The 26,095-nt window shown below is 42.8% G+C and overlaps 1 protein-coding gene across 2 annotated transcripts; it reads left to right on the top strand.

Annotated features, from left to right (window-relative positions):
• Positions 1 to 3: 3 nt before the first annotated feature.
• LOC106568202 (autism susceptibility gene 2 protein homolog) lies at positions 4 to 25,775 on the top strand. Of its 2 annotated transcripts, none has more exons than XM_014138333.2 (19): positions 4 to 1,169; positions 12,247 to 12,453; positions 14,249 to 14,341; positions 14,470 to 14,496; positions 15,538 to 15,567; positions 17,376 to 17,424; positions 19,109 to 19,427; positions 19,533 to 19,747; positions 19,864 to 20,093; positions 20,947 to 20,997; positions 21,218 to 21,322; positions 21,449 to 21,508; positions 21,600 to 21,629; positions 21,729 to 21,800; positions 21,988 to 22,123; positions 23,400 to 23,471; positions 23,584 to 23,667; positions 23,779 to 24,016; positions 24,199 to 25,775. In XM_014138333.2, exons 1-19 carry the CDS (start codon positions 819 to 821, stop codon positions 25,223 to 25,225), a joined length of 3,396 nt encoding a protein of 1,131 aa, XP_013993808.1. In that variant the 5' UTR covers positions 4 to 818; the 3' UTR covers positions 25,226 to 25,775. The 2 variants fall into 2 exon arrangements, with proteins under 2 accessions (XP_013993808.1, XP_013993807.1); XM_014138332.2 differs by having other exon boundaries at positions 5 to 1,169; positions 19,530 to 19,747.
• Positions 25,776 to 26,095: the final 320 nt, after the last annotated feature.

Raw genomic sequence — 26,095 nt, 5'->3', positions numbered from 1 at the left:
TCTAGACTACAAACGAAAATGCAATGTAGGGCGAAGTGGGGAGTGGGCTTTAAATCTAACGTGTCTCTTTAACACCATTTACTCAACGATTTACTCAAGCTCAACGGGACATTCGAACCAAGGAACCAATCATATCAACTAAGGAACCACTGAAAGAAGAATTCGAGGCTGGACGTATTATAAAGACCGAACCAGGATAAAGGCGAATCGTTTTCTGGCTGAGGTTTGGTCACTTTGGCGTGAAGATTGACAAGCTTTAAACAAATAGCCTGCGCATGGATGGTTTTATCTGTCAATGGATGGTCAATTATACACATCACTGAATTGATTGCGTTGTGTGGATTATTAATGTGGGATCTCGTTTGCATTTCAAAGCCCATAAGTAACAATCGGGCAATCAACATTAAAAAGAGGAGTTATTTGGGCTATTTATATTTTAATTGAATAAACTGGATCCCTCTAGCCAAGCACAAACGTTTTGGGGGGAGGCTATGGCAGTGGACTGACCATGGATTGGGCGGTGATGGAAGTAGAAGAACAGTCGGACATGGTACAGCGTCATAGCTTTGTCTGGCAGGTCGCTCTGTAGCAGCCAGACAACAATTGTAACAAAGTTGCAGAACAAGTCAATATTATTGTGAGTCTTGGTGATGTCATTAGAAGGGCAGCCGCTGTTCGCATTCTAATCGAAACCATCCTTCGAAAATGTTCTTGTCTGTTTTTGTTATTGTTGGATAGATGACTCTCTGATCGTTGTCTGAATTGTTTATTTGATTTGTAAAACAAGGCAAGGGCTCTTCTGCGCACTGTTACTTTCCATGGACATAGAACACATTTCGCACTGTCTTGTGGTATTCGCCTCGTCTCGGAGTTATAAAATGGACGGGGAAATAAAGCGCAGCCGGAGGTCCAGATCTCAACGAGACCGCGTGCGGAGAAGGGATGCGATTGACAGGAATGATCAAAACCGGAGTCCATCATCTGGCTCCGACCGGGGGCAAAGTCCGTTCAGAAATAAGGCCCTGTGTAATTATGGAAAAATGACCAACTTGCATTATGTCCGACCCCCGCGTCCCTCTCGGAGAAAGAGACGGGGGTCAGTCTCTCAGGAGGAAGACATTATTGATGGCTTTGCCATAGCCAGCTTTCTCAATCTGGATTCTTTAGAGGTAAGAACGTAGGGCTGTGTGTGTGTGTGTGTGTGTGTGTATATATATTTGATTTTGACACACGTTTGTTTATTTGGACATGATTCATAAGTAAATAAGTCCCTTAAATCACCCTGTGTGGGCCTCATGGCTCATGGTCTCTGACAGGGTCATGTGCAGTTTACCCAGTTGTCTCCATTGTGAGTTCATTTGCAAATGTTGTGTAAACATGTATAATAACCATTGTAACAATGTGTTGGCTATCTACACTGTAATGACCTACCTGCCTATGTAACAAGGTTTTAGGGACCTAGGATATTGCTGTAAACATACTGGTTTGCAGGGCCAATATGCTGTGAGGGTGACAGCTGATAATATGCTGTTAGGTTTCTGTTGATTTATCCCAACATCAGCCATTATCATGCTATGAGGTGTCACTCAGTCCATGTGTTTCTATAAATCAGACTCACTTTCATTCCAGCAGATGTGTTTCTGGAATACAGATAATTATGGGTGCACACTGGCTGGTTTGGTCAATGTCATGATAATTGCTGGTGTTTGCCAGAGAAAAACTGGTCGATTTTGAATATGTTCTGATTTGCTGGTTGTACACAAATGGAAAACCAAAAAACTCTAGGCCTACGCTTGACCCATTATAAAGAAAGCTGCTCTCTTGCTCTTAAACGCTCCCAGGTGCAGTGTTCATCAGCTGGTTTTAGTTTTAGTGTGCTCCTCCTGCCTCACGGCATGTCCACACACAGGGACATGTGTTTGGAAAATAGATGCAAAAGAAGCAATAATAAAAGCATCAGAGACTTCTATGTTCAAGCAAACCAAGTGTGTGGAATGATTGAAAATGACCTTTTCTCTCAGTGCTTTCCGCCAGATGGTGACTACCAGTAAACATGATAAATGGTAGTTAAGTGACACTGTGTGAAAGACAAACTGGCAGTAAAAAGCCAGAGCTGACTCAAAGTGAATGGTGCATATGTACCAGACAGAAGACTCATTATCATTATGATACCGTCTGAATCCTGTTATGACATTCACATTCTAGAAAGAGAAACCTATTGTTATACCAAATGTCAGGGGCGAAAAACATAACACAATACAATCAACTCTCATTGATGATGATCATTATCTATTACCATCAACCCTTGCTTCTCAGAGGTGTAAACTCAAGGAGTTGCTTTGCTACGTGACTTCACTATAGAGCGTGCCAGTAGGGGAAATGAATGTAGAAAGAATGGAGTTTGGTATAGATGCCGGAAATAAGGTCTGAGGTTAAAACAAGTTTAGATCTTATACATTTTGTTTTATGAGATAATATCAGTCAGTTAACAGGACCTTTATGAATTCTGAAGGCTTTATGTGCTCTATGTGCTTGTTCCTCTGTGTCCAAATCACTAAACACTTAAAATGGTCCAAACACACACGCACAGTCGTGAAGAAGGTGCTTATTCCCCCTCAGGAGGTTGAAAAAGTTTGTCATGGGCCCTCAAAATCCTGAAAAGGTTCTACAGCTGTACCATTGAGAGCATATTGACTGGTTGCATCACTGCTTGGCATGGCAATAGCACCGCCCTCGATCACATGGCGCTACAGAGGGTTGTGTGGACAGCCCAATACATTACTGGGGCCAAGCTCCCTGCCATCCAGGACCTCTATATCAGGCGGTGTGAAAAGAAGGCCCGAAAATCATCAAAGACCCCAACCACCCAAGCCATAGACTATTTTCTCTGCTGCTGCACAGCAAGAAGTACCGGTGCACCAAGTCTGACACCAACAGGCTCTTGAACACCTTCTAACCCCAAGCATTACGACTGATAAATAGCGAACAAAATAGCTGCACGGACCGAGTTTACCTTGTATCTTTATTGACCTTTTATTTCAGTATTTGCACTGTTGCCTAGTCCCCTTATCCCTATACATATCTACCTATAAAAAAACTCATTCATTTCCCCATAGGCTTTGGTGGCAAACGAGCCATGGCAGAGTTATTGCGAAAAAACAGATGCCATTGCTATTACATTCAATAGTCACTGTAGTGTAGTCACTGTAGCCATGATGGACCAGCTTACCGTACATGAACACTGTGGAAACAGCTGCTGCATACAGCTGTTGCATATTGCCAACATGATTCCCACAACATTCTGGATGAGGATGACTGTAGACTTATAATGACTCCAGCTCAAAATGACCCTGACCTGGATTGTAATAGAGGAGGCTTACATAATTGTATAATGATTGTTGCAGTGAGTGAGTGCTGTAACCTAGACGGTGTAACTCACCAGGGAGGGATTCTTGGATGTGCTGGCCCACTGTATGTTTGTTTGACTTCATTAGCTCTGTAACCAGCTTGTCTGGCTTGTCATTAGTCTAGCGTTATGTATGAATGGGTGACGCCTGCAGCAGCTCTACCCTTTAAACTGTGAAACGTTTCTTTGTTACACAGTCTGTTCCCTTTAATAACGCATGCTTCTCTTCTCTAGCTCTGCTAATAGAGAGACTCTCTCCTCACTCTCCCACTTTTATGATGATTGAGCTTCTAGGATTCCACCAGATAGAATTTCATTAATACTAAATCTAGGATTAGTCATTTATAGAGTGAGCTGTCAGACTGTTAATATTTTAATATCCTACTGCATTAGAGCCCCAAGCTGACATTTTGATGCCCTATTTGCGTAAATTGAATGATATGTTTGATGTTCTCTCAGAGTCCGTCCTCCTGGTCAGGTGTGTACTGTACTGTACACCCCAGAGGTGATGTCCTCTAAGTAGCTGTTTGATGTTCTCTCAGAGTCCGTCCTCCCGGTCAGGTGTGTACTGTACTGTACACCCCAGAGGTGATGTCCTCTAAGTAGCTGTTTGATGTTCTCTCAGAGTCCGTCCTCCCGGTCAGGTGTGTACTGTACTGTACACCCCAGAGGTGATGTCCTCTAAGTAGCTGTTTGATGTTCTCTCAGAGTCCGTCCTCCTGGTCAGGTGTGTACTGTACTGTACACCCCAGAGGTGATGTCCTCTAAGTAGCTGTTTGATGTTCTCTCAGAGTCCGTCCTCCTGGTCAGGTGTGTACTGTACTGTACACCCCAGAGGTGATGTCCTCTAAGTAGCTGTTTGATGTTCTCTCAGAGTCCGTCCTCCCGGTCAGGTGTGTACTGTACTGTACACCCCAGAGGTGATGTCCTCTAAGTAGCTGTTTGATAAACACTACCAGTGTGTCAAAGGCTAAAGATGAATTTAATAGGCTGCAACAGGTGAGAAACACTGTCACAGAGCATTCTACGCCCATAGCTCTCAGTTAATAAAAACAAATGTTTATCTGTTTTGCTGTATTCAAGATTACGGCTAAACTTGTACAGGCAGTGGCACAGTGGTCTAATTTTCTCAAGAAGCATATAATTGAAATATTACAGCTATTGATAGGTAAGTGCTTCTTTATGACAACCAGGGCCCTGCTGCATAGTTCATGTGCGCCAGCCTCCCAGACCTCTGGGCCAGCTCTTCAGGCAGTCAAGCTGCTCCACAGCTCCTTGTCTCTTTGTGGTGTTTGTCTGTCTGTTTGGATAACGCACTTTAAAAGCTTGTGTGGACAAGATTGAGGAAGTGATTTGCTTTCAGGGGACCTACACGGATTTTTAAACAAGTAGGTGTCACTTGTCTGTGTATGTGAAAGTGTTCACTTGAGCTGATAATAAGCTGTGCTTTCAGGAAAGCTGTGCTTTTGCTTTCATCCCTTTTTTCAAGTAGAATCAATGTTCTATGTTCTAGTTCTGGGAACAGTGAAATGACCTCTCCATGGCCATATTCAGTGTGCCTGAATGTGCACTCATTGACATACCCTCTATGTTATCTGGCCTGCCATCCCCCTAGTCTCCACAACAGCTAGCCTCTTATGTCCAAGGATTACCGTCTCCTCTCTTAAGCATGGTGGTAGCACAATGACTTCATTCAGCCAGCTAATGCTGAACGTTTCATGTTTTACCCCTGTTTGCTGCAGTTCCACATAATGGGAAAACCCGCAGTTGTAAAAGTGAATGTGTGCGTGTGTGCGTGTGTGTGTGTGTGTGTGTGTAAGACAGAAAACAGGCTGACTCGGACTCAGACTCTCCCTGCCATAAAACCCCTCTCCTAGCCTTTGTTCTGCTGCTTGTCTGCTTCTGCTGTAAATATACCACCAGTCGCCCTAAACAGCCTGGAAATGACATGGAACACCATGATGTCTGTCTGTTGCAGTGTGCTGACAGACAGAGAGGCAGCAAGTTTTATTTAGAAAGTGAATATGTAGAACAGGGCTGGCCCAAGGCATAGCTTTTTTATATATAAAATAATAGGAACTCAATCGGGGTCTCAACTTACTGTTGAGTTTAAGAATAGTTGAATACACCAAGTGCAATTTTGAAATCAGCAGTTTTTATTTTGTTATGTCAGTCACTGACAGTCACTCAATTAGACATGTCAACTACCAATGTTTTGATTCAGCTATCTAAACTTATAGTAATCATGGCCGAATACCAACCCGTAGCGCACGTGCCCTGACCTCCCAGGGGCACCCAATTAATTTTGTTAGTCATTCTCACTCAGATATTATATTAACATGGTAGAAGTCATGGCAAACTTTGTAGAATTGTTTGTTATAAATTGCTACATTTTCTCTCCGCCTCATGGCAAAATGTGTAGAATTGCAGAAAACATGCTTTAAAAAAAACTGCAACATTTTCTCTATGCCCCATGGCAAAATATGTAGAAGTGCATGAATTAGCTTTAAAACAGCAAAATGTCTCCACCATATGGCAAAATGAGTCGAATTGTATGAAATTTGTTATACAATTTTTACATTTTCTCTCCACCCCATGGCAAAATGTGTAGAATTGCAGGAAATTAACTTAAAAATGTTCGCACCGCTGTCAAAAGGGGGGCCACTAAAATGTTTTGCCGCGAGGTGGGGGGCACCCGAACCAAATCTCACTTAGGGTCCCCAAAAGGCTAGGGCCGGCCCTGATGTAGAATGTGCTGCTACTGCATGACCTCAATCCACTGGCTAAATAATGACTGTTGGCCCCATTTTGTGGATAGATACTATTTAGCCCTGATAAGTAGGGCTATCTGCTGAATATGGTACAGTTCCCAATGTAGTTTAGTTCTAATTCAGGGGCAGTACAAACAACACTCTTTTGTTTTACACTGTCTTTCTATCTCTGTCCCTCTGTTTTTGGCCTCCCCTTTGTGTCTGTTGGATGTTGAGCTCTACTGCTTTGTAGTTACGTTAGGGTTCCACTACAATGCCCATAGCTGAGGAGATTATCCCAGTATAATGTCTGGAGGCCACTGTGAATAGGCTCTCTGAGGAAAAGGCCTGATTAGTTACTGATGGTGTGTAATCTAATTGTCTTAGTACCTGGCAGGCGAGGAGAGCAGAGGCATTAATCAAGCTACTATATACAGCTGTCAAGGATAGTACAGTCATGTTTTATTACATGTTGTTTTTACCCAAATATACACTGAGTGTACAAAACATTAGGAACACCTTCCTAATATTGAGTTTCACCCCTTTTGCCCTAAGAACAGCCTCAGTTCGTCGGGGCATGGACTACAAGGTGTCAAAAGCGTTCTACAGGAAGGTTGGCCAACGTTGACGCCAATGCATCCCACATTTGTGTCAAGTTGGCTGGATGTCCTTTGGGTGATGGACCCTTCTTAATACACACTGGAAAAACCCAGCAGTGTTACAGTTCTTGGCACACTCAAACCAGTGCCCCTTGCACCTACTACTATGCCCCATTCAAAGGCACTTAGATATTTTGTCTTGCCCACTCACCCTCTGAATGGCACACATACACAATCCATGTCTCAGTTGTCTCAAGGCTTAACAATTCTTATTTAACCTGTCTCCTCCCCTTCATCTACACTGATTGAAGTGGATTTGTGACATCAAAAGGTTTCACCTGGATTCACCTGGTCAATCTACAGTATGTCATGGAAAGATCTGTTCCTAATGTTTTGTACACTCTGTGTATGTTGTTGCCAAGATTTACCCTCTACCACAGTAGCATGTGATAAGTACTTTGAGGTAAGATATGAAAATACATTTTTCTCAATAATCTTGTCTGAAGAGTGAGTGTAATGAGGCTCTCAAGAATTGCTGATGTTATGTCGTTGTCTAGATCAGCTTTTGTCAGCTGAACATCTAGTCACGCTTCTGATCATAATCACTTGTCAGACTGTCTCCATCTGATTTTCCTGGGCTGCCAGTGCAAATAACATATTGAGTTGATGAACAGTAAGTCAGACAGGATTTTGATGACAGATGATATTGACCGATTTAACGTACCTCACTGTTATGAATGGCAACATCAGTCTATAAAAATCAGTGAATGTCCTTGAATGGGTCTATACTGGGTTGAAGAGTTGTAGCTGTGCTGTACTGCACAGAGAAAGAGAAGCTCCACGATGAAATCACTAATCGTTTCACACAGGTATGTGGGGAATTTCTTCCTCCGAGAATGGAACACAACAGCTGTCCAGATAGTCTAAATACTGTGCTATGTGGACATAATGTACTCTAGTGTTTACAAATGAATCTAGGTGATAATGAACTGGATCCATTTTCAGCCCCCTCGTCTTTATCATTACTGTAGGTTGAGACAAGAAAAGTGACATTGATGTTCTATTACAATTTCATAATGTTTATATTTTTGGCAACCAATACGTCCTTTAAATATGTTTGACATTTATGTGACAAAGTACACATTTAGACTTGTACGGCAGAGCCATGGCAGTGTGAATTTATTCATGACTTAAGTCCATTACCGGTAAATAGATTGCCCGATTCCCGTAATTCAGTGGCAGGACCTGAAGTGACTTCAGGCTGTTGGACAGGCAGAACCTGTCATGGGAATAGAGTGTTAAGTGTCTAATTACCTCTACCACTTATTTGTGTGTCACACACATTGTGGGAAATGACACGCCAACTCCATTTCAGCATTCAAATAATCCAGTCATTATGAACCTATTCTATCTGCAACCTCTCTACAGAAGTCAGGCCCATTTAAGGTGAATCGTGGACCAGAAGATGGTGGCCTATAGTTGCTTGTGATCGAACAGTTCAGAATGACAGAAAGCGGTCTAGCTGGGAATGGATGGAGTGCTTGATCTATGGATAGGCTGTTTGCAGTATTATCTCTGTCGTGGTCAGGAGGATAAAGACATAAATAATCATGAATATCAATTCAGATTATCTACAGCCATGACTGTATCTCCTCAGGCCTCTATAGGACTTACGCTGTTTAACAGCTAAGCAGCACCTGTGTTATCTGTTGACCTGTAGCTTTACACACAGCTTAGGAATCGATCAGGTACTGTATCTAATGGAGGAACGCCCATGAACATCAGATCTGCTGGGTCCACATTCATACACTGTAGTGCTTTAATAAATGAACATAGGAAGGAATATATTTCACTATAACATATCTATTACTCTGATAAAGGCATGTTAGCCGATGCTATTAGCTTTATACAATTAACTGTCTGTTGTACCCCTGCATGTGTTGCACCTTTGCAGAGCAGTTAATGGAGGCTGAAGCAGCACTTATTGTGGCATTAGCTGATTGTATGCCCTTTGCACTGTCTTCCCGCAGACACAAATTGGATTTTAATAGCATAACATCCCCCCTTGTTTCTCTGGCCTCTTGTATCTCATGTCCTTTGTGGAACATTTGCAGGCCAGGCCCAGGGTATGTTCAGATGCCTAGTGAGAGCTCATATGTAAGGTCTGACTGCAGAGGCTGTAGAACATTTGCAGGCCAGGCCCAGGGTATGTTCAGATGCCTAGTGAGAGCTCATATGTAAGGTCTGACTGCAGAGGCTGTGGAACATGAGCTGTTAACAGCTTGATTCTCATGTATTCTGTTAATTGAGGATAGACTGTGTTATAACATGCATGTTACTGCTATATTCACTGGTGGCTTCATGCATGGTGAGAGTGACTGGATGGAGGAACAGCTGTGATAGTGAAACTTGATGAGAGCCTTCCATCCAATGAATCCTTTGTAAGCCACTGGGCTTTACCTGGGACTTAGATCCAGTGTTCATTCTCAAAGCCATTCACACCGCAAACCCTAACCTGGATTTAGCTGGATTCACCCTATTGTATTCAGTGTAGCTGGCAAAACGTATCTACCCCAGATTATTTTCACCCACACTCTCTCATCCTCCCCTTGTTTGGTATTTGGTTTTGGATATTTCTCTCTCCCTCCATTCTCCCCCTTTCCCCATGCCTCTCCACAGATATGTACACCTGATGCTAATTCAGAGTCAAGCTAGCAGTGATTGTTTTGATCAGAGTCTTGGTAACAGTCCAGGGAGGTGGCGAAACAGAATAAGACATAATTTACCTCACGCCGCTAGTCTTTCAGCAGCACCATGAATATTAATATCACTATGGCAATGGTTCTGGAGATTAGCTCAAGGTAGGGCTTTACACTTGTACCATTAGATCAGTTGTTTTCATGGATAGCTGAAGCTGCAGGCAGGGGGGACGCTCAGCAGGGAATGCTCACAGTTCACACTTGATGATTAGTTAGTTTCCATTGAACAATAATACCTAAAAAGCCACCAGCATAGGGGTTAATTTTAGGGGTTAATTTATTGCATCGCTCCTTTCAAAGTTTTTTATTTTTTTATTTCAACTTTATTTAACCAGGTAGGCAAGTTGAGAACAAGTTGTTATTTACAACTGCGACCTGGCCAAGATAAAGCAAAGCAGTTCGACACATACAACAACACAGAGTTACACATGGAATAAACAAACATACAGTCAGTAACACAATAGAAAAAGTCTATATACAGTGGGTGCAAATGAGGTAAGATAAGGTAGGTAAGGCAATAAATAGGCCATTGTGGCGAAATAATTAAAATGGATCAATTAAACACTGGAGTGATAGATATGCAGAAGATTAATGTGCAAGTAGAGATACTGGGGTGCAAAGGAGCAAATAAATAAATAACAGTATGGGGATGAGGTAGTTGGATGGGCTATGTACAGGTGCAGTGATCTGTGAGCTGCTCTGACAGCTTGTGCTTAAAGTTAGTGAGGGAGATATGAGTCTCCAGCTTCAGTGATTTTTGCAATTAGTTCCAGTCATTTGCAGCAGAGAACTGGAAGGAAAGGTGGCCAAAGGAGGAATTGGCTTTGGGGGTGACCAGTGAAATATACCTGCTGGAGCGCGTGCTACAGGTGGGTGCTGCTATGGTGACCAGTGAGCTGAGATAAGGCGGGGCTTTACCTAGCAAAGACTTATAGATGACCTGGAGCCAGTGGGTTTGGTGACGAATATGAAGCGAGGGCTAGCCAACGAGAGCATACAGGTCGCAGTGGTGGGTAGTATATGGGGCTTTGGTGACAAAACGGATGGCACTGTGATAGACTGCATCCAATTTGCTGAGTAGAGTGTTGGAGGCTATTTTGTAAATGACATCGCAGAAATCAAGGATCGGTAGGATAGTCAGTTTTACGAGGGTATGTTTGGCAGCATGAGTGAAGGATGCTTTGTTGTGAAATAGAAAGCCGATTCTAGATTTAATTTTGGATTGGAGATGCTTAATGTGAGTCTGGAAGGAGAGTTTACAGTCTAACCAGACACCTAGGTATTTGTAGTTATCCACATATTCTAAGTCAGAACCGTCCAGAGTAGTGATGCTGGACGGGCGGGCAGGTGCGGGCAGAGATTGGTTGAAGAGCATGCATTTAGTTTTACTAGCATTTAAAAGCAGTTGGAGGCCACGGAAGGAGTGTTGTATTGTGTTGAAGCTCGTTTGGAGGTTAGTTAACACAGTGTCCAAAGAAGGGCCAGATGTATACAGAATGGTGTCGTCTGCGTAGAGGTGGATCAGAGAATCACCCGCAGCAAGAGCGACATCATTGATGTATACAGAGTAATAGACATCTGTGTCTTAGGTTGCCTGTAACTGATTTTTGTTCGTGTTTATTGCTTGCCTCCACTGTGCTTGATGGCATGTGTATCAACACCAGTGGTAAACCCCCCACAGGTCACTGGTGTTATTCCGGGCACGGGGCATTTAGCTCAGATTGCCAAACCCCACATCCACAGCCTGACAATGGGCAGCACCTGGCCGCCCACATTCTAGTCTCACAGGCCTGCCTCATAGGATATGAAAGCCTGCTCTCATATACTAGACATAACATAGTAGACATAACATAGTAAACATAAATCTGGGACACTCAAATTAGTAGGATATGTTACATTTGGTATGGTTACATAAGACAGATGGTTACTTAAAGCAAAAATGAAAATAGGATGGTTAGTCGGGGTGGAGGGGTGGGCGTATAACACGTATGTCTAGCAACCTAAAGGTTGCGAGTTTGAATTTTATCATCGACAACTTTATAATTTTAGCTACCTTTTCAACTACCTACTACTTTTGAGCTACTTTGCAACTACTTAGCATGTTAGCTAACCCTTCCCCAAACATTAAACCCTTTTAGCTAACCCTTATCCTAACCTTAACCCTTTAACCTAACTCCTAAACTTAACCCTAACCCCTAGCCTAGGTAACATTAGCCAGCTAGCTAACATTAGCCACCTAGCCACCTACTGTAGCTAGAATTCGCAAACATATCATACGTTTCGCAAATTCGTAACATATAGTATGATTTGCAAATGCGTAACATATTGTATGTTTTGCGAATCGTAATGTATAATACATATTGTAATTCTTAACATGTCATACGAAATGGGTGATGGAAATCCACAAATTAATACATTCCATACAAAACTTAACATATAATACTAAATGGAGTGTCTCGGATTTAAGTACAACATAATACGAAATGCTCTGAGACCAGGTTGGATATGACCTCAATACACAGAGCCATGCCCAGAAGCATCATGAGTATGGTTTTATTTAATTTCTCTTTGTCTTTAAGATTGGTTTTTATTAAATTTTTAGAGGTTTTAGCAAGGATTCCCCTGCCGCCTTGTCATATTGACTCAGTCTAAGCATTATCATCATCCACACCAACATCTCTTTCTTTCTGTGCTGTAGATATTAAGCCTCTTTTGTGTTTGTTATCTCATAGGTGGCTCTGAGGAAGACCTCAAAGAGCCTGAGGTTGCAGGAGGGTAAGGAGAAGTGGGAGAGTCAGATGCTGAAGAAACGAAAGGCTTCTGAAAGGGCTGAGATCCCTGTGAATGTATTCACTGACAATGGAGCTGACTTTGAACATGAGCAGGATGGAGAGAAGGAGCGGGGGAAGGTGAAAAACAACTCAAAGAAGAACAAGCAGGTAGCCTATGGATCTGTGGTATTAACCTTCATTATATTTCAAATGAATATGCTCTCCTACAAACCAAAACCTGTCTACCTGGTAATGTGTGTGTCCACATGTGTAGGGGTTTTGCCCAGTGAAGTGATGAGGTCTTACAGTTGAGGTATTATTTTTGGTTGTTTGTGTAGCTTAGAGTCTAGGCTTGTTTATTTAGAGTTCTTTCTTTCTGTTTCAAGTCATCCATTTTCAATCCCACAATTCTATTTTTCTAATGGTGATCCTGTTTCTATCAGTTGTAAACAAACTGTCTCCATCATTAGGTGTTCATTGTTGGCACCAGCCAGTCAGTTATTCCCAAAGCTTCCCATCTTGGTCTAGTAATTGCCTCGCACAAGCCTGTCTGTTGTGCAGGAAGTCAGGAGGGAGCCACACAGGAAACGAGGGCCAATAAAGAGCTATGATGAGATAAGGTGCTTTGTGAAGAGCTTCCTCCTCAGCCCAGGATGTGTCTGTGTTTGTAACAGAGAGCACACCAGGTACACACACACTTAGGCTCGCTTACATATCAGTCTCTGGCCTAGCCAATTCCCCTACCCTTATCTGTGTGTGTAGACCAGATACTACTTGTTGTAAGGTATCGCCCTGTAAGGTATTGCCTAGATGGCCCCTGGCTTGTGGATGTTTCCTCTACTGAACAGTATGCAAAACAGTATGTTGGATAGTAGCCTCCTATGCAATAGAGGAGAGAGCTATGATCATGTTTGTTTCAAAGAGCACACTGGCTGTGTCAAGTAATGACTTTTGCTGGAGGATGCTAGTTTGACATGTTCACAGCCACTGTGAAACACCATCTATGCTATTTAAATAAATCGGTTTCACACGAACACCCACACACAGAACTAGACAGTGTCCTGGGCTGGACTGTCAAAGCAGGGAAGTGTAGCAGCCAACAGAACACTACAGGAACGGGCTGAATGCTATGGGACAGTAGCTTTAAACCAGGGCTGCCCAACCCTCTTCCTGGAGATCTACCGTCCTGTGGGTTTTCAGTCCAACCCTAATTTAACACACCTGGTTCTACTTATTAGCTGCTCAACAATACCTTAACTAGCTGAATCAGATATGCTAAATTAGGGTTGGACTGAAAACCTACAGGACAGTAGATCTCCAGGAAGAGGGTTGGGCAGCCCTGCTTTAAACCATCAAACCACATTATTATACTGTTCCTGTGTCATCATCTCTACGGGCTAAGCTTTCATTCAATATCATTTCTCTCTTGTTTTATCCAGAAACAATTTGTTCTTTCCTGAATCAATATTTGAATATCCATTATGCTGCATGGATCTGTCATTTAAGGTTTCCATTGCAACACAATGGTGTGTGTGTGTGTGTGTGTGCCTGTGTGTGTGTCCGTACGTGTGTGTGTGTGCGTACGTGTGTGCGTGTGCGTTTATCCGTGTGTGTATGCATGTGTTTATGTGTGCGTGCGCCCATTTATGCATGCGCTGTGTACCTGCACTCATGTTGCCGCCGGCTTTCAGATGGGCCAGAGCATGGCCTAGTGCTAATTGCCCATCACGGGCAGTCAATGAGTCTGGGCATCAACTCTGCTTGTTTTAAATCAGGTTATGTGTCATTGAAATGGATGTCCTCACTGACGTGTAATCACTCACTGATGTCTGTAATACGATAGTGCCCTCTGGTGGTCCAGATTCTCTTCTGGGCTGATAAATTCACTGTCTACCAATTCAATGTAATGTAGAAAACCCTGGACTCAAAGAACGGAAGATAATTAGTCTATCATGTCCCTCAGGTGAAGGGGCTTCTAGGAAGGCAAGACAGAGCTGAAGTCACCAAAACACAGGGCACGCATCAGAGAAGCAACTCCAAAGGACACAATAGAGAGGTATGAGCAGTGTTGTCTGGATAAAGACATGTTTGTGTGCAACAACATCCTATTGAGTGATTACAGAGGACATTTGTCAGAACCTATCATAAGCCCTTGCTCATTAACATTATCCTTCCTTTCCACAGAGTTCATTCTCTGGTCGGGGATATTCGGTGAGTGACTTCAATTCTTTCTGACAGAATTAATGTCCAGGATCTGCCTATAGTCATTCTCAGAGTATGAGGGCAAAACCAGGTCAGTGATTACAAGAACAGTCTGTGACAAAATGTTCTCAAAAGCTAACAGGCTGATATTTAGTAATGTAGCTAAACAGGTGTCATGTCAACATGGATTAGTGATTTGTGGATCTGAGTAACCTTGACATGTTGACAGTGAGCAGGACTTGAGTCATTAGGGGAGTGAGGCAGAGAGACATGTGTTATCAGTGGTTTCAGTATAAATTGACTGGCTGATATAGTAGCTCACAGTTGTGCTGCTGTGTCGTCTGGCATGATGAATCCCTTAGAGCAGACAGATCAGTTCACACAGCAGTTAAACACATGTCTGTCACTAGGAACGAGGTAACAGACAATGTATAATAAGGTCCTCTCTCTCTCTCTCTCGATTTGTAAACAGACTGTTTTTGTGATATTACTACTAGACATAATCACAGTTTTTAGTCCTAATCTAACCAGGATTATTAGTTGATCTCAATGGATCTCAATGTTTCTTTATGCATTATTTGTAAATACAGCATATATTTATCAAGATTTCATTGAACATACTAAATTAAATGATTGGAGTCAAGTTTCTTAATCAACAATCTTGTTTTCATTGAACAGGATATTGTAATGAAAGCTTAGTTAATGAAGATAAATACTGCTGTGGAAGCTTACTGTAAACACCCATCAGTCACTCTTATGACTACTGCCTCTAGTCTCGCGGTATCCTCTGCTGTTCTCTCCCTGCCAATAGAGTAGGAGTAAACACGGAGGTGTCACTCAAAACACAGGTCATGACCTTGAATCAAGGTCTCCTTATAATCTCTAGACAGATAATAACACTTTTTGTTCCTGTGGGTAATATTGATATGACTGTGGAGGCAGAAAGCAGAAATGTAAACAACTCACTTCCAGTTTGAGTGTTTGTGATTGATGAAGGTGTTGATACATTCTCATGAATTAATGCAGTGTTTTACATCCTTTCTCTCGCAGTGTGACAGTGAGAGTGACATCGATGACAAGGCAAGATAAACATTCTCACTTTTCACAACTGTTATCACTGATAATAAGGTATCACTGCTCTACTATTCTGTCATTCAGCCATGTGTAACAGCTTCTGTCCCTTTCCTCACCCCAACCTGGGCTTGAACCAGAAATCCTCTGCACATCGACAACAGTCACCCTGAAGCATCGTTACCTATCGCTCCAATGGATACAGCTACTTCAAGGTCTCAAAGCGAGCGACGTCCCCGATTGAAACGCTACTAGCGCGCACCGCTTACTAGCTAGCCATTTCACACCGGTTACACTGTATTCCCATCTGCGCTGTCAGCTGGCCAGGCTTTATTGTACTGAGAGGAAGGGGGTCCTCCAAATGCCAGACAGGGTTGTGATGGGAGTCAGGTCTTTTGGCTGACCTTTTTATTTACATCAGGGCAGCGTAAACAGTGTGTGTGATCTCTTTAGTCTTGTGTTTTGTTACTGGTTTGTGAGTGTTAGGTTCAGTCTGTGTGTCCGAGGACATTATACTAATTTAAACTTGTTATAAATATATATACATGTTAATAATACCAGCACTCGTTGATTTCATTATTGGATTTGATCTAAGGAATTTGCGGAAGTTAACGATTGATTACAGATTAACACTGTGAATATCATTAGGCCTTTTTACGAAAGTCAAGATGTTCTGATAATAACAACTAGTCTCTGTTATTTCCTCCATATGATCTATTTACTTTGTCAGCAACCTCAAATTAAATCTGGAGGCTCCAAAACTGAAATTGAACTCATGATAGAGGTCATATGAACCAGATTACAGTATTGTGGCATTTTTCTAGGTTGTTAATCGACTGAAGGATTCCAGGAATATCTGTAAATAAGGTCCTTACATTTGCAACACCAAAGGAACGGTTTACCACAGCTGAATTTCAGCTGAGTTCAGACCCAGTAAATCAACAATTTGATGTAGCAATTGAGTCTGCTCGGTTTGATTTGTCTTTATTTGATGCCATTAGTTTATAATCAGGTGGTTTCACAGCGTCCGTATGACTTTACAAAGAACATAAAGTTTAAAGATGCGAAATACACAGAACATCAATCTCACCACATATATTATTTAAATGAAAATGGCTGATTAGTCTAGTTTGTGTGTGCTTGTGCGCGTATGTATGTGTGTGTGTCTTTTGCTGCCTGTTATAAGAATCTGGCCAATATTCAGCAATTTAATCAGAAACATACTGTTGGTAATGTAATTTATTGATTGTAATAAGATACTCACTAACTTAATTTGTCTCATCCATTTTCTAATTAGTTTTTCACAAGGTAAATGTCATGGGCATTTATGTATATTTCTAGTGAGTGCTCTTACAGGGAAGATATGACTGATTACATGAATTACCTCTTAATATGTAATCTATGTTGAGATGCTTTTTATTATCCTGTCAAAAATATACTTGCATTGAGCTGTCACGTACTACATTCAATTATTTAAGAATGGTTTAGATTGAATCTCATTCAGTTTCATTTCGAAACTTTCCCTCATGTCATTGGACTGGGTTCACCAAGATTTATGTCTCACCTTTTGTCCCTCTGATCTCATTTACATTCATTGGGAACTTGAACACACCCACTTGAGTGACAAAGCGCACATCGAGTCTGGGAGTGGAACAAGAACCAGTATACAGAACAGTCCTGTTGATAGAGTGCTGATAAAGATGGAAAAGCAACCACTTTTCTGGACAGTTCCACTACCGTCACCTACAAAATCCTAATTTAGCCTCTAGCTAGGCTAACATATTTGTTATTTTCTTTCTTTTCTCATTTTAACTCAGGTTTCAGGGATTGTGTCTGATAAACTCTTCACACTAAGGAAAACTACTGGTAAGAATATTTCCTCTGGGTTTTGGGGTATTTAGCATGTATGCTTTTGACTCTCTGTCCTCGTTTAGCTGTTGTTATTTACAGAATAGATATGTGTCTCACTTAGTGACATGATTTTGACATGCTTTTTATGGCATTCCATTTCTGTTCACTCAAATAAGGAAAACATCCTCTTTCAAGCCACACAGTGGTCAAGTTGTTGGCAAAGTGTTATGGCCTTTGTCATTTTAGGATCCTCACACACTTGCTCTTAATTACACAATGTGGGTATGACATCGAATGTTTCCACCCTGTGGAAAGTCTCTGTGCTAGAGGGATTTATTATATTTAAAGTGAAACCGAATAATGATGCAATGTTTTGTCAGATATATTTGTGCAATTGAGTTGAGTGATTTGAAAGAGCTGATAAATGTTTTCTACAAAACATTTTAGCTATGAATTGGATTGAACCTCTACTCCCAGTGGCTTAGATGCTTTGTTGAGGCTAGGAGCGGGTTAGTCACACTTCATGCTCAATGAGACTATTGGCTAAAGCATTTTTGTAATCTACTGCAATGTTCCCTATTATCATCCTTACCATCGCCATCAACTCCATATTGTGATCTAACTATAGCTGAAATTCACAAGAGGTTGGTGGCACCTTAATTGGGGAGAACGGGATGTGGTAATGACTGGAATTAGTGGAATGGTATCAAATAAATCAAACACATGGTTTCCAGGTGTTTGATGCCATTCCATTTTCTCCGTTCCGGCCATTATTATGAGCCGTTCTCCCCTCTGCAGCCTCCTGTGCTGAAATTCAACAATGAAATGCAATTTTCACCCAAAAGAATGGTGCTGAAAGCAACATCACTGAATGGTATTGTTCCCATTCAGCAATCTTTACCCGACTGAGGTGTTTGGCCGTATAGAGGCAGCTTGATAGATTGTGTTCCCTTCAAAACCCACGATTTCTCAAACTAAAACTCATTTGGCCCGTAAAAGCCAAGTGGAGACGCACATCCAGGGCCAGGCAGCATAAAGCCTGCTCTAATCCCACTGGCTGGCTGGCGGTGAGAACCTTTTAGAGCTGAGCCAGGGGTTTAATATGTCTTGTGTGAACGCGATTAGGAGCTCCCCATTTAACTCTCACTACCTCCAAGCTGCTTGTGGTGGGCTTTAGAGAGGGCATTTGTTGTTTGCTTTGGAGGTCTCTTCAGTCTCCCAATAAGCCGTCTGGAGTTCAGCCTATTGAACGTTATGATTACAAATAATGGTAAACACACCACTAGTCTCTCCCCAGGGCCCTCCGCTCTTGTCAGAGCTCAAAGACTGCAGGGAATAGAGACTAAGGTTGTGTTTGGGGCTGGGAAAATATGCCGTTTGTTGAATTTAATTATCATTTTCTGGCAGTGAATGGAAGATCTATTGGTGCGACTAAGCACTTTGTAGTATGAACATGCTAATTTTTCCAAGACACACTGGCTGATACGAAGCTGCTCGTTGTTGCCTCATTGTTGTTTCTAGATGTAGGCCTAGTACAGCAGAGATTAGAAGCTATTCACCACTCTGACTGAAGGTTGTTTCAGCTAAGTATGGACACATCAATGTCAGTATTTATCTGAAGTGGGAAAGAACATTAAATGACTAAGTTCTGTCAAACTGTGGTTGGTAGCCTATGTTCTCTGGTTGATAATATACATAGGTGTTGATCAGAGGGATGAAGCGAAGGTGTGCAGCTTTGCCAGAGTGTCAGGTCTACAACGCAGCCAAGAGCAGAGCAGCGACACGCCCCTCGATCTGCCCGCTGCCAGCTCCGCCCCTGGCGCTCTGCCCGCTGCCAGCCCTGTCCCTGCAGCCCCTCTCACCACCACCCCACCTCCTGCTGTGTGTGTAAAGAAGGAGAGGACGTCACCTCACAACCCGACCATGCCAACTCTGCCAGGGCCAGGCCTATCCCAGGTCAAGAGAGAACCATTGTCACATCACCAGGGCCATCCCCTGTACATTGGTCTCCACAACAGGTAGGACAAGGCATTGACCGAACTTGTTCAAACCATTTAATAATACTATATCCTAGAGGAGGTTGATATTTATTTACAACTATTCCTTTCTCCTCTCCACAGCAGCATAGAGGGGTCCCACAAGCGAACCCTCCCCCCATCCCCCCACTTCGGGCGCCATTCTTCTCCCTTGCCGGCCCTCCCCCTGTCCGTCTCAGAGCTATCCGCACCCCACTTCTTCCTGCCAGGTCACGGGCATCGCCGCCCTACCATGTTCACTAGTCCTTCGGGATTAGCAACCAGCAGTATTGTAGGACGGTCCACTCGAGCAGACTGCTCAGGTAAGAGGCATGAACAGTAAATTAGATTTAATGTACAACAGGTGTAGAGGGTGAGAAAAGAGCGGTAGTCATCATAGAGTATGACCTTTAACCTCGCATCTCTCCCCCCACAACAGAGCACGACCTGCTTCGCCAGGAACTCAACAACCGTTTCCTGGCACAGACTGCAGTTAGAGGGGCAGGCTCTGAGCCACCTCTACTGAGGGCAGAGTTCCACCAGCACACACACCAGCACCAACATCAGCATCAACACCAGCTCACCTTCTCACCCTACCCCAACGGGTTGCCTCCTCCACCAGGCATCGTCTCTACACCCCCAAATATGGGTCGCACAGCTGCCCTAAATGTAAGTCCAGCACATGGCCACTACAAACCGCTTCATATGAGTTAATGTTATTATCAAATCCCACATTCATTGTAAAGAACATTTTAGGTCACCCAGAAACCAGAGTTTACAGAGTGCTTTGTTTTTGCTGTTTTCCAAACTCACCTTCTTAATAGTGTAGCCTCAGGCTCAGCATCTGCCTCCTGTACTCTGGGGAAAACCCTGTGTGTGTGTTAGTTTCACATCTCAAATATCAAACAGAAATATCAGATACCGTCCCCAAGAGATACATTTTTGCTTTCAGCCGTTTTAAACTTTTTTACACCCACCAGGGAACATTTTGAAATATTTCAGCATAGAAAAAAAAAAGATGTATGATCCCTGAAATGGTTGGCTGTTCCACTGGCAGTTGGTAAAGGCAGTGTAAATGGATCTCATGGCTGTTTTGACACACCAAAGCCCTGCTGTCAGGACAAATGACTGTGCCGCAGCAGAAGGAATGAGGTCATTAGAGTGCTTTTGATCGTGGGTACTTGCTCATGGATGCTTGTGCCGGCATTGGCAGGGCTTCAGTTAAGGCTTAAGCAGCTGAGATATGGAAACTCTGAACATAGCCATCTGAAGTGTGTACATGCATCTGTTAAACAGTCAATGAGCTGAGATGAATGCACCATGCTGTGCATAGTCGTTGGCATGCATTGCTTCCTGGCACTTTGTGTAATGTGAGCTGTAGAACAGGACGGTCATGGTTAATTTTTTTTATTTTTTATAATCATTTGTAGCATTTTTACATTTGTTTCTTCTTTGTGTATGCTTATATTATTGTCTAATATTGGTCATATTACTGACGTGTTCTCACAAAATTGTCTTTCAGTTGGAAAAGTACTCAGCAAAACTGGAAAACCCTTACCTAAGACATCAACATGTAAGTTAAAGTACTGTTTCCAGAAAGATGGCAATATGTTCCTTTGGATTACCATCAAAGGCATTATTCTGTATCATATTATGGTTCTCAAAGAAATGAAGTTAAATGCCATTTACTCACAGATCTACTCTGGGCGTACGAAGTGCTTGTTTAATCTTTTGTTTCCCCTGGTGTTCCACTTCATTCATTCTCATCTTAACCTGTGTGTGGTCTTGCCCAGTTCTACCCCTCCTACCCCCCAGCGATGCCAGGCATGCCAGCCCTGCACCCCCACTCAGGACCCCCAGGACCTTTCAGCTCTCTGCAAGGAGCCTTCCAGCCTAAGGTCCATACCACATCACTTCCTCTGTCTGTGTGTCTGTCTGACTGTCTGTCTCCTTTATGACCTTGTGTTAACCACCCCACACACATAATTGTCAATCTAATCATGTGACTTACCATCCCTCCCTAGTCTATGGATGTAGTGACACGGCCAGAAGTCCCTCACAATCTACTACCAAAGGACCCACGGGTAGGCCTCTTCTCTATCCATTAAGTTATGAATAAAACACAGTGGTAAAGGTTCAGATATTAACCCTCCTCTGTTCTCCCTCTGTTCACAGATAACTGATCCATTCAGATCATCAGCTAGGGTAAGAATATGCCATTCACCGTCATTCTGTAAGCTTGTCGACAGAATTCTAGCCCTTGGGTTTAAGACTAATCAAATGATTGTCCTTCTATTCTTGCAGAAGGCTGGCAAATGGTGTCTAATGCATGGCCAGATCGCATGGCAGATTCATCACCACCAGCAGAGAATGAAGGTGCACAAGATACATTCATTAATTTACAAAATGCATTAATTAATTTCCAAAACCGGTAATCAGTGAAGTAATGCTTTCTGTGTCCCCCCGTCTCAGCAACCCCTTCACCTCTCAATCTCTATTAAGCTTTTAATCCCTCTCTCTGTCCATCACTCTCCTCCCCACTTTATCTATCTATCTTTAACAGAACATGCACTTTGATTCACATCAGCTGAATATGAGCAGGGTGAAGCTGGACCTGTTTAGTCGGCCAGCCGCACCAGGTCTTCCTCCTGGACTATCCTATGGCCATGACCTGGCCCGACCTTTCCTGTCCTCCTCAGGTAGCCAGCCCACTCCATGTCCTATTCATTACTGTGGATGTTAAATGAGGATGTACGTGCAGTTATGATGATAATGTACGGTTATGGTGATATTGTACAGTTATGGTGATATTGTACGGTTATGGTGATATTGTACGGTTATGGTGATATTGTACGGTTATGATGCTATTGTACGGTTATGATGCTATGTACGGTTATGGTGAAATTGTACGGTTATGGTGAAATTGTACGGTTATGGTGATATTGTACGGTTATGACGCTATTGTACGGTTATGGTGATATTGTACGGTTATGGTGATATTGTACGGTTATGATGATATTGTACGGTTATGGTGATATTGTACGGTTATTATATTGTACAATTATGGTGATATTGTACGGTTATGGTGATATTGTACGGTTATGATGCTATTGTACGGTTATGGTGATATTGTACGGTTATGATGATATTGTACGGTTATGATGCTATTGTACGGTTATGGTGATATTGTACGGTTATGATGCTATTGTACGGTTATGATGATATTGTACGGTTATTATATTGTACAATTATGGTGATATTGTACGGTTATGGTGATATTGTACGGTTATGGTGATATTGTACGGTTATGATGCTATTGTACGGTTATGGTGATATTGTACGGTTATGATGATATTGTACGGTTATGATGATATTGTACGGTTATTATATTGTACAATTATGGTGATATTGTACGGTTATGGTGATATTGTACGGTTATGGTGATATTGTACGGTTATGATGCTATTGTACGGTTATGGTGATATTGTACGGTTATGATGATATTGTACGGTTATGATGCTATTGTACGGTTATGGTGATATTGTACGGTTATGATGCTATTGTACGGTTATGATGATATTGTACGGTTATTATATTGTACAATTATGGTGATATTGTACGGTTATGGTGATATTGTACGGTTATGGTGATATTGTACGGTTATGATGCTATTGTACGGTTATGGTGATATTGTACGGTTATGGTGATATTGTACGGTTATGATGCTATTGTATGGTTATGGTGATATTGTACGGTTATGATGATATTGTACGGTTATGATGCTATTGTACGGTTATGGTGATATTGTACGGTTATTATATTGTACAATTATGGTGATATTGTACAGTGATGATGATATTGTTACGGTCATGGTAACAATGGCTTTTATTGGTTCCTTAGCTCCTTTATGTCCCTGTATGCCCATGTTAGTGTGGTTGATTTGCTCACTACTTACTCTACCTGCTCCCTCTACAGGTCATTTGTCTGCATCACCATTCAGTGCCCCCACGCATCACAGCCACTATCTACCTGCTAGCCACCTTACTGGTAAGAGCCATAGGCTGCTGGTGCAACGTCAAAATAATGATGTTTGAAGTACAAGACAACAGCCATTAAGACAACAGCCATTAAGAGGTGCTCCTCTTGTGATGCTCCTCAGATCCATTTGGTCGAGCCAGTCACTATGGAAACCTTGGACAACTGGCAACTAATGCATTTGGCGGCCTGGGTACCCCATCTCTTGGTAGGTTTTCGCTCTCAAATAGTTGACCTCAACATAATGCAACCTACTGTTTCAACTCAATTGGTGAACTGATTGATTTTATTGAAATTACATAAATCCTTCATCTTTTAGGCCCAGGCAGCCCGTTTGGTGACAGGCAGAGCCATGGGTTGCCAGGTTTTGTCAGCCACCCTCAGGAAGCCTGGAACCGCCTGCAACGAATGCCCCCCTCCTTCCCCACGCCTCCAGCACAGTCCAGGCCTGCTGATGTGGCCCGCAAGCCCACAGTCCAGAGCAGTGAGAGGGAAAGGGAAAGGGAAGCTAAGAAAAGGGATCACTCTGCTACCAAGGAGGAGTCAGAGAGAGACGGGTCAGTGACAGCCCTAGTGCAGAGATGGCATTTCCCATCCTGAAAGGCCTCCAAAAGTTGTGATTTTATATTTTGAAACAACATCTAATATTCAAAGAATTGCCTATTTTTCTAACCACATAGAGGCTAGATATCATAATATTTCCGAGCTGTTAACCTCCCCACCTCTGTCCTCTCCATAGAAATTCTCTGGAAAGAAGCCATCAATCCACCCACACATCCTCAGGCTTTCAGATTAGTAATCTGATTGGCAGCAGCAGCCCAGAAAGGAAGAGGAGTAGCCCAGATCAGGGTCATCAGGCTGAGAGGGACGGCACCTCGCTGGGGAGAGTCCAGGTGAAGCAAAGCTCCTCTCCAGCGCTGGAGGTGCAGGATAAGGGATCCTCAAACCCTTATAACACAGTGAAGAATCACCAATCCAGCGAGAGCACACAAACCCTGAAGGGACCTTTAAACATAAAGCAGGAGCACAGAGATGAGCCCGAGGTTATGGCTGGGCCACCGGAAATTACCCTCTTACTCCCACCAGGCCACTCTCAGGCTCCACACCCCTCATCAAGGCGCAGCCACTTCCCCACCGCAGGCATGCTTCAGAGCAGCCATCTACCTCACTCTCTACCCCTCTCCATGAGCCCCATGCACCCAGTGAGCAGCCTCAGTGCAATGGAGCGAGCCCGTGTCCAGCCCTTCATGGGGGTGAGTCCACTAGCCACAGGTCGAGACCACCGTGTGCCCCTTCACCTCTCGGGCGCCTGGGATCCACTACGAGACCCCTACAGAGGGCTGTACCTGCAGAGCCAGCAGGTACATACGACCTATGACCCTGAGAGAGGCCACAGACAGCGGGAGCAACACCCCCACCCACAGCCGCAGCAGCACCAACAGGACAGTCACCGGCAGGCAGAGGAGAGGGCCAGGCTGCACCAGCTCCAGGGCTCTCCCATGGAGGGCCACCTAGCCCACACACCCACCTTTACGTCCTCCCTGGGTGGGGTGATGTACCCCAGGCTCAGCCCCTCAGCTCCACACAGTGGCCATCTGAACAGGACTCCTCCCACTGCCACTCTCAGTGCCCCACCCCCTCTGGTGCCCACCTCCACCACATCTCCTGGCATACCTTCCACTCCTCGAAAGACCACACCCACCAGTGCCCCACCCTCTGGGGACCCAACCCCATCCTGCAATCCTAAAGAGGTGGAGGCACAGTAGCATGGAAGTCTCTCAGATATAAGAGACAAGACTCTATACAGTACACACTCAACTTGACGACTTTAAGTAAAAATAGTATATTGTAGATTATATGTTAATAAATAAAAAGTTTAAGTAGTGAGTCTGCATAGAAACTGTTGAATAAGTTGGATAACTATTGTTGGATAATGTTATTTGATAGTAATATATATGAGTATTTTGTAAGATTTATATTCCCTTTCTTGTACAGAAATAGATTTTATGAATTTGTACATTTGTGTAATTAATGCATTACCTTTGGTTAATACACATTTATTACACATTATTTATCGATAGGTAAAACTGAAAAAATATGTTCTCCTCTTGATTGATAGTTTTTAGGTTAAGGTAACTATGTTTCTTACCTGAAAATGTTTGACTTTCCCTTTGTGGAAATATTCACATAACCTGTCATTTGTTTCTATAAAGAATGTCTATTTAAACAAAAATGTAATTACTTGACAATTCATTGTCTTATTTTCACTTGCATTTGCAGTACTCCTTGTAATCTTAAATTATCATAATTGTTCCATTTTTTTGTATTATAGTATAATTTATCATAGCATGGGCTTGTATGTACAATGGGGTTCGAATTTATTGACACCCTTGATAAAGATGAGCAAAAATGACTGTATAAAATAAATATTAATTGATATTTAGGTATGGAGTTCTTTTCTGCTTATGCATTCTAATTTCTACGCCAAACTCACCAATGGTGTGCGTGGCCAAAGTGCTCCATTTTCATGGCATCTGACCAAAACACGGGTTCCAATCCAAGTGCCAATGCCGTTTAGCAAACTCCAGGCATTTACATTTGTTGGGCGACATGAAAATAGAGCTCTTTGGCCATGC

Source organism: Salmo salar, chromosome ssa13 (assembly GCF_905237065.1).
Source record: "Salmo salar chromosome ssa13, Ssal_v3.1, whole genome shotgun sequence".
In the NCBI taxonomy this organism is placed as follows: Eukaryota; Metazoa; Chordata; class Actinopteri; order Salmoniformes; family Salmonidae; genus Salmo; species Salmo salar.
Note: the sequence above shows the minus strand (reverse complement) of the source record. Positions and strands in the feature narration are given on the sequence as shown.